This window comes from Coregonus lavaretus, assembly GCF_964263955.1.
Source record: "Coregonus lavaretus genome assembly, chromosome: 31".
NCBI lineage: Eukaryota > Metazoa > Chordata > Actinopteri > Salmoniformes > Salmonidae > Coregonus > Coregonus lavaretus.
The window spans coordinates 5,473,997-5,485,770 of NC_140018.1; the positions used below are offsets into that span (position 1 = coordinate 5,473,997).

At 44.0% G+C, this 11,774-nt stretch overlaps 1 protein-coding gene across 1 annotated transcript in view; it reads left to right on the top strand.

Annotated features, from left to right (window-relative positions):
* LOC311107019 (thyrotropin receptor-like) overlaps positions 1–10,442 on the top strand; it is a gene marked incomplete at both ends in the record, with an annotated part of 35,300 nt that extends 24,858 nt beyond the window's left edge. The window contains 5 exons of the mRNA XM_084149472.1: positions 5,232–5,420; positions 7,325–7,475; positions 7,632–7,745; positions 9,105–9,686; positions 9,813–10,442. Coding sequence (XP_084005598.1) covers positions 5,232–5,420; positions 7,325–7,475; positions 7,632–7,745; positions 9,105–9,686; positions 9,813–10,442 — 1,666 coding nt within the window. The remainder of the gene's footprint in view (positions 1–5,231; positions 5,421–7,324; positions 7,476–7,631; positions 7,746–9,104; positions 9,687–9,812) is intronic.
* Positions 10,443–11,774: the final 1,332 nt, after the last annotated feature.

Genomic DNA, 11,774 nt, shown 5'->3' on the forward strand with positions numbered 1-11,774 from the left:
GATAAGATGTAGACCACACTATTTACCAAGAGAGTTTTCATCTATATTTTTCATAGCTGTCTATTTACCACCACAAACCAATGCTGGCATTAAGATTGCACTCAATGAGCTGTATAAGGCCATAACTAAACAGGAAAACGCTCATCCAGAGGCAGCGCTCCTAGTGGCCGGGGACTTTAATGCAGGGAAACTTAAATCCATTCTACCTCATTTCTACCAGCATGTTAAATGTGCAACCAGAGGGAAAAAAAAAACTCTAGACCACCTTTACTCCACACACAGAGACGCATACAAAGCTCTCCCTCGCCCTCCATTTGGCAAATCTGACCATAACTCTATCCTCCTGATTCCTGCTTATAAGCAAAAACTAAAGCAGGAAGCACCAGTGACTCAGTTAATAAAAAAGTGGTCAGATGACGCAGATGCTAAGCTACAGGACTGTTTTGCTAGCACAGACTGGAACATGTTCCGGGATTCTTCGGAGAGCATTGAGGAGTACACCACATCAGCCACTGGCTTCATCAATAAGTGCATCGATGACGTCGTCCCCACAGTGACCGTACGTACATACCCCAACCAGAAGCCATGGATTACAGGCAACATCCGCACTGAGCTAAGGGGTAGAGTTGCCGCTTTCAAGGAGCGGGACTCTAACCCGGACGCTTATAAGAAATCCCGCTATGCCCTCCGACAAACCATCAAACAGGCAAAGAGTCAATACAGGACTAAGATTGAATCGAACTACACCGGCTCTGACGCTCGTCGGATGTAGCAGGGCTTTGAAACTATTACAGACTACAAAGGGAAGCACAGCCGCGAGCTGCCCAGTGACACAAGCCTACCAGACGAGCTAAACCACTTCTATGCTCGCTTCGAGGCAAGCAACACTGAAGCATGCATGAGAGCACCAGCTGTTCCGGATGACTATGTGATCCCGCTCTCCGTAGCCGATGTGAGTAAGACTTTTAAGCAGGTCAACATTCACAAGGCCGCAGGGTCAGACGGATTATCAGGACGTGTACTCCGAGCATGTGCTGACCAACTGGCAAGTGTCTTCACCGACAATTTCAACATGTCCCTGACTGAGTCTGTAATACCAACATGTTTCAAGCAGACCACCATAGTCCCCGTGCCCAAGGACACTAAGATAACCTGCCTAAATGACTACAGACCTGTAGCACTGACGTATGTAGCCATGAAGTGCTTTGAAAGGCTGGTCATGGCTCACATCAACACCATTATCCCAGAAACCCTAGACCCACTCCAATTTGCATACCGCCCCAACAGATCCACAGATGATGCAATCTCTATTGCACTCCACACTGCCCTTCCCCACCTGGGCAAGAGGAACACCTAAGTGAGAATGCTATTAATTGACTACAGCTCAGCGTTCAACACCATAGTGCCCTCAAAGCTTATCACTAAGCTAAGGATCCTGGGACTAAACACTTCCCTCTGCAACTGGATCCTGGACTTCCTGACGGGCCGCCCCCATGTAGTAAGGGTTGGTAACAACACATCTGCCACGCTGCTCCTCAACACGGGGGCCCCTCAGGGGTGCGTGCTCAGTCCCCTCCTGTACTCCCTGTTCACCCATGACTGCATGGCCAGGCACGACTCCAACACCATCATTAAGTTTGCCGATGACACAACAGTGGTAGGCCTGATCACCGACAACGATGAGACAGCCTATAGGGAGGAGGTCAGAGACCTGGCCATGTGGTGCCAGGATAACAACCTCTCCCTCAACGTGACCAAGACAAAGGAGATGATTGTGGACTACAGGAAAAAAAAGAGGACTGAGCACGCCCCCCTTCTCATCGACGGGGCTGTAGTGGAACAGGTTGAGAGATTCAAGTTCCTTGGTGTCCACATCACCAACGAACTTTCATGGTCCAAACACACCAAGACAGTCGTGAAGAGGGCACGACAAAGCCTATTCCCCCTCAGGAAACTGAAAAGATTTGGCATGGGTCCTCAGATCCTCAAAAAGTTCTACAGCTGCACCATCGAGAGCATCCTGACTGGTTGCATCACTGCCTTGTATGGCAACTGCTCGGCCTCCGACAGCAAGGCACTACAGAGGGTAGTGCGTACGGCCCAGTACATCACTGGGGCCAAGCGTCCTGCCATCCAGGACCTCTATACCAGGCAGTGTCAGAGGAAGGCCCACAAAATTGTCAAAGATTCCAGCCACCCTAGTCATAGACTGTTCTCTCTGCTACCGCACGGCAAGCGGTACCGGAGCAACAAGTCTAGGTCCAAAAGGCTTCTCAACAGCTCCTACCCCCAAGCCATAAGACTCCTGACCAGCTAATCATGGCTACCCGGACTATTTGCACTGCCACCCTACCCCCACCCCATCTTTTTACGCTGCTGCTACTCTGTTAATTATTTATGCATAGTCACTTTAGCTCTACCCACATGTACATATTATCTCAACTACCTCAACTAGCCGGTGCCCCCGCACATTGACTCTGCACCGGACCCCCCTGTATATAGCCTCCCTACTGTTATTTTATTTTACTTCTGCTCTTTTTTTCTGAACACTTTTTTGTTGTTGTTGTTTTTATTAAGAAATAAATGCATTGTTGGTTAAGGGCTGTAAGTAAGCATTTCACGGTAATGTCTACACCTGTTGTATTCGGTGCATGTGGCAAATAACATTATATTTGATTTTATTTGAAGGGGGAAAAAGTAAGGAGCTTGTCTGTCGGCCCTGCATTAAAGAACATATTTGGTTAAAGAAAATTGTGATAAATAAAAAAGCATACCAGTTTCATTTAAGGACCAAAGGATTGACAGCCGTCCCATATAGATTGCAAAATAGTTGGGAAGAGATTTTTGACGTACCGATTCCATGGCAGAGTGTTTATGAACTGATACGCAAAACAACGCCGGATTCAAAAATTATAATTTTTCAATTTAAATTCTTATACAGAATTCTTGCTACCAATAGAATGCTATTTATATGGGGGGTACAATCTTCTACTGACCCTAGTGGTGGCGCTTGGCTTCAGAAAACAAATTCAGCGCACACAACATTCAAAAATATAATTTTGTTATTTGATGTGTCAAATTAAAAGCTTATTTGACAAGTCAAATTGTGTTATTTGATGTGTTAAATAGTGTTCTCTTTTTTGACACGCAAAGAACCAAATGGCCATCCATACACTCCCAGACAGTCCTAGAAAAATTATTGCTTGAGAATTTATCTTTGCTAAGAAGCTATTTTTGTTTATTTTTTACAATTTTTTTTAAAACAATCACAGTAAGCTACTTAATTTTCACATAGAAATTATTTGATATTGAGATAAAGCCGGCTGCTGTGATGGGTGAGTAGAAAGAGTCAGGCGCAGGAGGGTAAATCACAGAATAACAGTATTTATTCCGGAAAACAGAGTTACGCAGTAAAGCGTCAAAAGACTCCAGTGCGCAAAACAGGCGCACTGGAACAAACAAAGCACACGGGAAAATAACCCGGCGATACAAAATACAAGGAGCTCCACTGAGCTTACTATCCTCACAATAAACAATCACACACAAAGACAAGGGGGCAGAGGGAACACTTATACAGGTACTGATGAGGGGATATGAACCAGGTGTGTGTAATGAACAAGACAAAACCAATGTAATGATGAAATGAGGTGCGGCAGTGGCTAGAAGGCCGGTGACGACGAACGCCGAAGCCTGCCGGAACAAGGAGAGGTGGCAGCTTCGGAGGGAGTTGTGACAGCTGCTTTGGACCTTTAACGACAGCTTGGCATTTGACTTGGAAATCAGACACGGATTGTGTGTGAGTGTTAGAGAAACGTCCTACTTTTTCTTTCTCTTTGTTTTTAGAGTCATAGTGGAAGGAATATCAAATTTCCTTTCTGGGGAGTTTGATGCAGAAACCTTACCTCTGTTAACTGAAGTGGTACTCCTAAAACTGATGCAGAAACCTTATGTCTGTTAACTGAAGTGGTACTCCTAAAACTTCCCCAGCCCTCTCAGGACTAAGGTCTTATTTAAAATACTTCAGAAATCCTTCCTTCCTTCCTTTAAGTAATATGGTGGTAACCTCACTTATACCCATCCAATCACTTATCTCTATGCTTACCTTAAGAAAGGAAGGAAGGATGTGTATTGGAGCAGGGCGCATGTCCTAGTCCTGGCTGAGTGGTGGGGCCAACCGCATGAGGTCATGGCTTAAACATCTCCAGTGTAGCTAAATGTTCCCGAGAAAGAGAATTTATTTTAATCTTATTAAAATCATTTAACTAGTATGCTCGAAGAAGAAACATCTTGTTAATGTGTATATAGTACTACAGTACAGAATGTAGTGGTAACACAACCAGAACAGATGCTTGCAGTTGCACTGAGTTGTGAATATCCCAGTGAGGTTCTGTCTTTGTCATGGCAACGGTGGACAATGGAAAAACAGCATGTTTAATTAGTTAAAGACAATGGAAAAGTGGTGGACACTCTGTTGAGGGAACCAGATGTAGGCTTGGTATTTTTCTAACAATTGGCGAATAAATAGGCATTTGGCAAAAATATTTATCTCCGATTTGGAGAATGCACAAAACGAGTAGTCATGCATATGAAAACAAGTAGAAGGTGAGGAGGTGTTGCTGTCATAAACAGTGCAAACATAAACCATGACTAGGCTTTACCTGCTTTAGTGAAGTCTATGAACCATGACTAGGCTTTACCTGCTTTAGTGAAGTCTATGAACCATGACTAGGCTTTACCTGCTTTAGTGAAGTCTATGAACCACCTTGGCCTATGATTCCGAATACCATTCCATCACTTCCACACACACACACCACACATCGACGCACACAAACTGACACACACAAACTGACACACACACAGACACACACGTGGCACACACACACATGTGACACACACACACACACACACACATTCTCCCATGTTATAGGGGACCTAATATGTGTGACCCCAGCTGTATGAACTCTCTATGACCCTGTGTCACCTCCAGCTGTCGTCTCCATTTCCTGGCAGTGGTGTGAACTGTTATTTACTGTTAATGAACTCTATATTAACTCCGTATGAACCCTCTATGAGCTCTACTTGTCCTTTGTGTTCCCTAACAGTGGCATGTCTCTGTATGAACTATTATGAACTGTTATGACCTGTTATTAACTCTCTATGAACCCTGAATGTCAGGACCCCTTTATGAACCCTCAGTAACCTCCAGCTGTCCACTCTGTCTTCCCTGACAGTGACGTATCCCTAACGGCGGTGTCGTCCCTCCCCACGGCAGGGCTGGAGTCTCTCAGGGAGCTAATGGCCCGCAGCGCCTGGAACCTAAAGAAGCTGCCGCCAATCAAAACCTTCAAACACTTGACCACCGCTGACCTCACTTACCCCTCTCACTGCTGCGGCTTCAAGAACCTCAAGAAGAAACGAGGGTGAGTTAGCATAGAGATTAAATTAAATTACTATTAAATAAAATTTTTGAGGCTATTTATGCAGAAAATGTGTATAAAACCTGTATAAACTATAACAATTTTCTGTATAAATAGTCTCTAAAATATATTATATGAATTATAAATATATTATATTTTAGTCCAAAATATATTATATTTATAATCCATATAATATATTTTAGAGGCTATTCATACAGAACATTTGTATAAAACCTTTATAAACTACATAGTTTATATATATATATATATTATGTAAACAGACCAGAAATGTCTACATTTTAGTTTCTTGGAAAGTGCTATTTAAGTAATAATGCCAGAAAGCCGGTGTTTGGAGGATATATTGGCACGGGTGCTGTTAGACGAAGTCAAGTAAATAGACATTTTAACATCATAGATTTAGCCGGTGGTAACCTATGGAATAGACACCGGCTGGAATGCGGTTTTAACCAATCAGCATTCAGGGTTAGACCCACCCATTGTATAATATATGATACAAGATCAGTACTTGTTGCATTTACAACTTGTCCTATCATCAACTGGTTTCAGCCAGTGTATGACTGTGGATCGACTGCATTGTTTGTATGGAATGTTGGCATATTGGCAGTAAATTTGAAAATGTACGGAATCATTGCACTAAAACTGTCTAGCTAGCTAATACAAATACTGTGCAGATCATCTTCAAATTCATTGTTTTATACAAAATCTTATCACAGCACTGGCTGACAAACTCCCTTACCAAATTGGCTAACCGTTATACCGTCATAAAAAGGCTCATGTCCATTCTAGTATTCTAATTCTATGTGAGTTAAATCATATGGGAGATGTGAAAGGCCTTAGCCTGGTCCCAGACCTGTTTGTGCTTTCTTGCCAACTCCTATGGTCATTGTCAATCCAAACATAGCAACGACCGTAAGAGTTGACCGTACAGCACAAACAGGTCTGGGATCAGGCTAGAAAGGCTTGCAACTTGTGTTTGTTGATGTTGTTGTTGAGTTGCTGTTTGTGTGCTTGACACATGGTAATTTGTTAGTCTGTCTAGGAGTTTGTAAATAAATAACACTTGGCTCCTTTAAACTGTAGACCCAATACCAGGTAAACTGGACTTTGATGGTTTGGGAAATGAAAAGCAAATGATTGAGTGAAGTACAATACCTACCAACCCTGGTATTGTACTGTACTGTACTGTGGTAGTGTGTATTGCTCTGTATTGCGTACAGTTACAGTATGATTAATGGTTGTTGAATAGCACAGCTGTACTTCTTCAGTGTGGATGTTGGCGTGAAATCAACTCTGACGCATTTACCTATAATTTTTATATTATGCAGCTTTAATTACTGTCAGTCAACACTGTTATTGTAGGAAGACCAACATCTGAATCAGATTTTCTTCTTTAACTGGGTATGTAAATAATAATATTAATAATAATAATAATAATAATAATAATACATAATAATATGATAGTGGGACCCAGGAGTGTATGAAGAGGTATTTTGAAGTCAAGGCTTCAAGCTGAATTATTTTGGATGTATTGGTTTGCATTCACCATTTCATGTAGCACCTTACAATGTCCGTCACATACTCATTTTACATTTTAGTCATTTAGCAGACGCTCTTATCCAGAGTGACTTACAGTTAGTGACTGCATACATTATTTTATTTTTTTCATACTGATTCTTTCACTTAAAATAATTATTGCTCACAAAAACACATTCATCTATCAATCAAATTTGATCTCAATCAAACTGTATTAATAAAGCCCTTCGTCAAAGTCACACGTGTCACAAGTCACAAAAGGCTTTTCAGTAACCCGGCCTAGACCTGAAAGCACAATCAGAAGTAGAAAGAGAAACTCCCTTAGACAGTTCGTGTCTCTTTTGATATTGCAGATACCTGGAGTACATCATCTGCAACCTGACAGCGTTCTACGACCAGCACCAGAAGAGGTCCATGGGTCTTCTCACAGTCCCATCCCTCCAGGGAGACCCCACTGCAGACACAGCCGACCAGGAGCCCAGCGAGGGGGGCTTCAGAGATGGTGTGTTGAAAGATACCCAGGGAGACCCCACTGCAGACACAGCCGACCAGGAGCCCAGAGAGGGAGGCTTCAGAGATGGTGTGTTGAAAGATACCCAGGGAGACCCCACTGCAGACACAGCCGACCAGGAGCCCAGCGAGGGGGGCTTCAAAGATGGTGTGTTGAAAGATACCCAGGGAGACCCCCGGAGAGACTTCCACAGCAGCCTCCACTACCATGCTTACTTTGGGGGGCAGCCGGACGATGACGTGGGCTTCGGGGAGACGCTGAAGGTAAGAGAGGGTCACCGGTTTGAATCCCAGCACTGACTGGGGAAAATCTGTTGGGGAGTGGGCCAGAAACCAGAGGGTTGCTAGTATTGATATCATTGGTATCTTTAATACTTAAAAGTTACATATCACAAAATGTTGATCTGAAATCAGAGCAACCTTGAGGGAATCTTATTTGAGTCAGAGAAGGATATTCATATGATAGGGAAGATATACAAAACCTTGCAGAGAGCATATCCAACTGACAATCTCTTAGAAAAAAATATAAACTATTGGAACCAAGACTTAAAAATAACTTATGTTGGCACAAGACGGACAGAAAGTTGGAGCATATCTAATGATATTACAGAATGAAAATGTACTCTTAACCTAGTATAAATGAATGTATTATACAAGAGACAAAATTCAGAAATGTCTTAAATGTAAAACTAATAATGACTCAATGATCCATGCTTTCTGGGAATGCTATAAGGTCTGGAAGTTATGGGCGGAGCTAGGAAGTTGGCTGTCAGAAGTATTACAATGTAAACGTACTTTTAATCCGTCTGTCTGCATATTTCAAGACATGGCATATGGGAGTGTAGTGAGATACCCAATGGGCTGGATGATCCTCTTTTTATCACTCACCTTGAAAATACGTATACTAAAAACTTGGAAAGCAATCAATCTGCCATCCATTAACACAATGAAAAACAAATTGATACAATTTAAGTGGCAAACAACAATGCAGGCACTAGGGACGGGGGTGTGAGCATGGAGGTACTAGGGACGGGGGTGTGAGCATGGAGGCACTAGGGACGGGGGTGTGAGCATGGAGGTACTAGGGACGGGGGTGTGAGCATGGAGGTACTAGGGACGGGGGTGTGAGCATGGAGGTACTAGGGACGGGGGTGTGAGCATGGAGGTACTAGGGACGGGGGTGTGAGCATGGAGGTACTAGGGACGGGGGTGTGAGCATGGAGGTACTAGGGACAGGGGTGTGAGCATGGAGGTACTAGGGACAGGGGTGTGAGCATGGAGGTACTAGGGACGGGGGTGTGAGCATGGAGGTACTAGGGACAGGGGTGTGAGCATGGAGGTACTAGGGACAGGGGTGTGAGCATGGAGGTACTAGGGACAGGGGTGTGAGCATGGAGGTACTAGGGACAGGGGTGTGAGCATGCGGGTCTGGGAAGATGAGATGTAGTTATTGTGTGTATCTGTAAGTTGTTGTTCATATGTATAACTTTGTATGTGGAGTGGAAAGGAATGAAAAATTAAATCTATATCTTTTTTAAGTATCCTTGATACCATGTCCTGCCATTGTGCACTTGAGCAAGGCAATTGACAATACAGTATGTCTTGTCTTATCTCATCTCACAGAACCCGCAGGAGGGCACCAGCCAGGACTTTGACAGTCGCTACGACTACGTGGTCTGTGAGGAGGGCGAGGAGGTGATCTGCGCCCCTGCACCTGACGAGTTCAACCCGTGCGAGGACATCATGGGCTTCAGCTTCCTGCGTGTGTCTGTGTGGTTTGTGTCTCTGCTGGCTGTAGTAGGTAACATGGTGGTGCTACTGGTCCTCCTCACCTCCCACTACAAGCTCTCCGTCTCACGCTTCCTCATGTGTCACCTGGCCTTCGCTGACCTCTGCATGGGGATATATCTCCTCCTCATCGCCTCTGTGGACCTTCACACCCGGGCAGAGTACTACAACCATGCCATCGACTGGCAGACGGGACCGGGCTGCAGGTTGGCGGGGTTCTTCACGGTGTTCGCCAGCGAGCTGTCGGTGTATACGCTGACGGTGATTACGCTAGAGAGGTGGTACGCGATAACGTTCGCCATGAGGCTGGACAGGAAGTTGCGTCTGCCCCACGCTACTGCTGTGATGCTGGCTGGATGGTTGTTCTGCCTCCTCCTAGCGGTGCTCCCCCTAGTGGGGGTTAGCAGCTACCAGAAGGTCAGTATTGATTAATTGATTGGTTGATTCAAGGATCCATTGATTTTGTTCTTTATTTTCTTTCTTTATGTATGTATTGATTGATTGATGTATTGATTGATGATTTATTTTATCTTTATCTATCAGGTCAGTATCTGCCTGCCCATGGACACCCAGTCCACCGTGGCCCAGGTCTACATCGTCTCAGTCCTGATCCTAAACATCCTGGCATTCCTGGTGATCTGTGCCTGTTACATCAAGATCTACGGTGCTGTGCACAACCCTTACTACCGCTCCGGGTCTAAAGACACCAACATCGCCAAACGCATGGCCGTCCTCATCTTCACTGACTTCCTGTGTATGGCGCCCATCTCGTTTTACGCCATGTCGGCCGTTGTGGACCGGCCGCTTATCACCGTGTCCAACTCTAAGATCCTACTGGTGCTCTTCTACCCTCTCAACTCCTGTGCCAACCCCTTCCTGTACGCCATCTTTACCAAGGCTTTCAGGGGGGACGTCTTTATCCTGCTCAGTAAGATGGGGCTGTGCCAGCATCGGGCGCAGCTCTTCAGAGGGCAAGCAGTCAGGTCGAAGGGTAGCAATGGGGTGTGCCACCAGGGCCGGAGGGGTAAAAAGAGAGACACTGACAGGAAAGGAACAGGAGGACCAGAGGAGGTGCCGATTCACCTGCAGGAGTGTTCTGGGTCTGGTCACACCTACCTCCAGCTGGCCTCACAACAGCCCAGTCCTGAGGAAAGCCGTAGCCTGGAAACGTGAGCACTATTTCAGCCAGGGGAGATCCGAGAGGACCATGGTGGTCCCAGTGGTGGTTTGGTTGATTAGGGGAGAGGAGCCACAGTGAAATCAGAACTGGAAGTGTTGCTGCCGGAGGTTAGAAGAGAACTGTTGGGATACTTTACAGCAAGCCAGTAATTTCTGGATTGTACAATATTTGACCATTTATCCTTTTCAAAATTCTTTAATCTCTACCAAATTGGTTGTTGATAATTGCTACACAACCATTTTCAACTCTTGCCATAGATTTTCAAGCAGATTTAAGTCATAACTGTAAATCGACCACTCAGGAACATTCATTGTATTCTTGGTAAGCAACTCCAGCGCAGATTTGGCCGTGGGTTTTAGGTTATTGTCCTGCTAAAAGGTGGATTAATCTCCTAGCGAAAACAGACTGGTTTCAGAAGGTTTTCCTCTAGGATTTTGCTTGTGCTTAGATCCATTCCGTTTCTTTTTTATCCTGAAAAACTCCCCAGTCCTTAACAATGACAAGCATACCCATAACATGATGCAGCCACCACTATGCTTGAAAATATGGAGAGTGTTACGCAGTAATGTGTTGTATTGGATTTGGCCCAATACAACACTTTGTATTCAGGACAGAAAGTGAATTGCTTTGCCACATTTTTAGCATTATTACTTTAGTACCTTGTTGTAAACAGCATGCGTGTCCTTCTTTTCACTCTGTCAATTAGGTTAGTATTGTGAAGTAACTACAATGTTGTTGATCCATCCTCTGTTTTCTCCTATCACAGCCATTAAACTCTGTAACTGTTTTAAAGTCACCATTGGCCTCATGGTGAAATCCCTGAGCGGTTTCCTTCCTCTCCGGCAACTGAGTTTGGAAGGACTCCTGTATCTTTGTAGTGACTGGGTGTATTGATACACCATCCAAAGTGTAATTAATAACTTCACCATGATCAAAGAGATATTCAATGTCTGTTTTCTTATTTTTTTTACCCATCTACCTATAGGTGACCTTCTTTGCGAGGCGTTGGAAAACGTCCCTGGTCTTTGTAGTTGAATCTGTGTTTGAAATTCACTACTCAACTGAGGGACCTTCAGATAATTGTATGTGTGGGGTACAGAGATGAGGTAGTAATTAAAAAATAATGTGAAACACTATTATTGCACACAGAGTCCATGCAACTTCTTATGTGACTTATTAAGCAATATTTTACTCCTGAACTTATTTAGGCTTGCCATAACAAAGGGGTTGAATACTTATTGACTCAAGATATTTCATTATTAAAAAATATATATATATATATATATTATATAGATATATTTTTAAAGATTTTTTAGGGGGTAGAT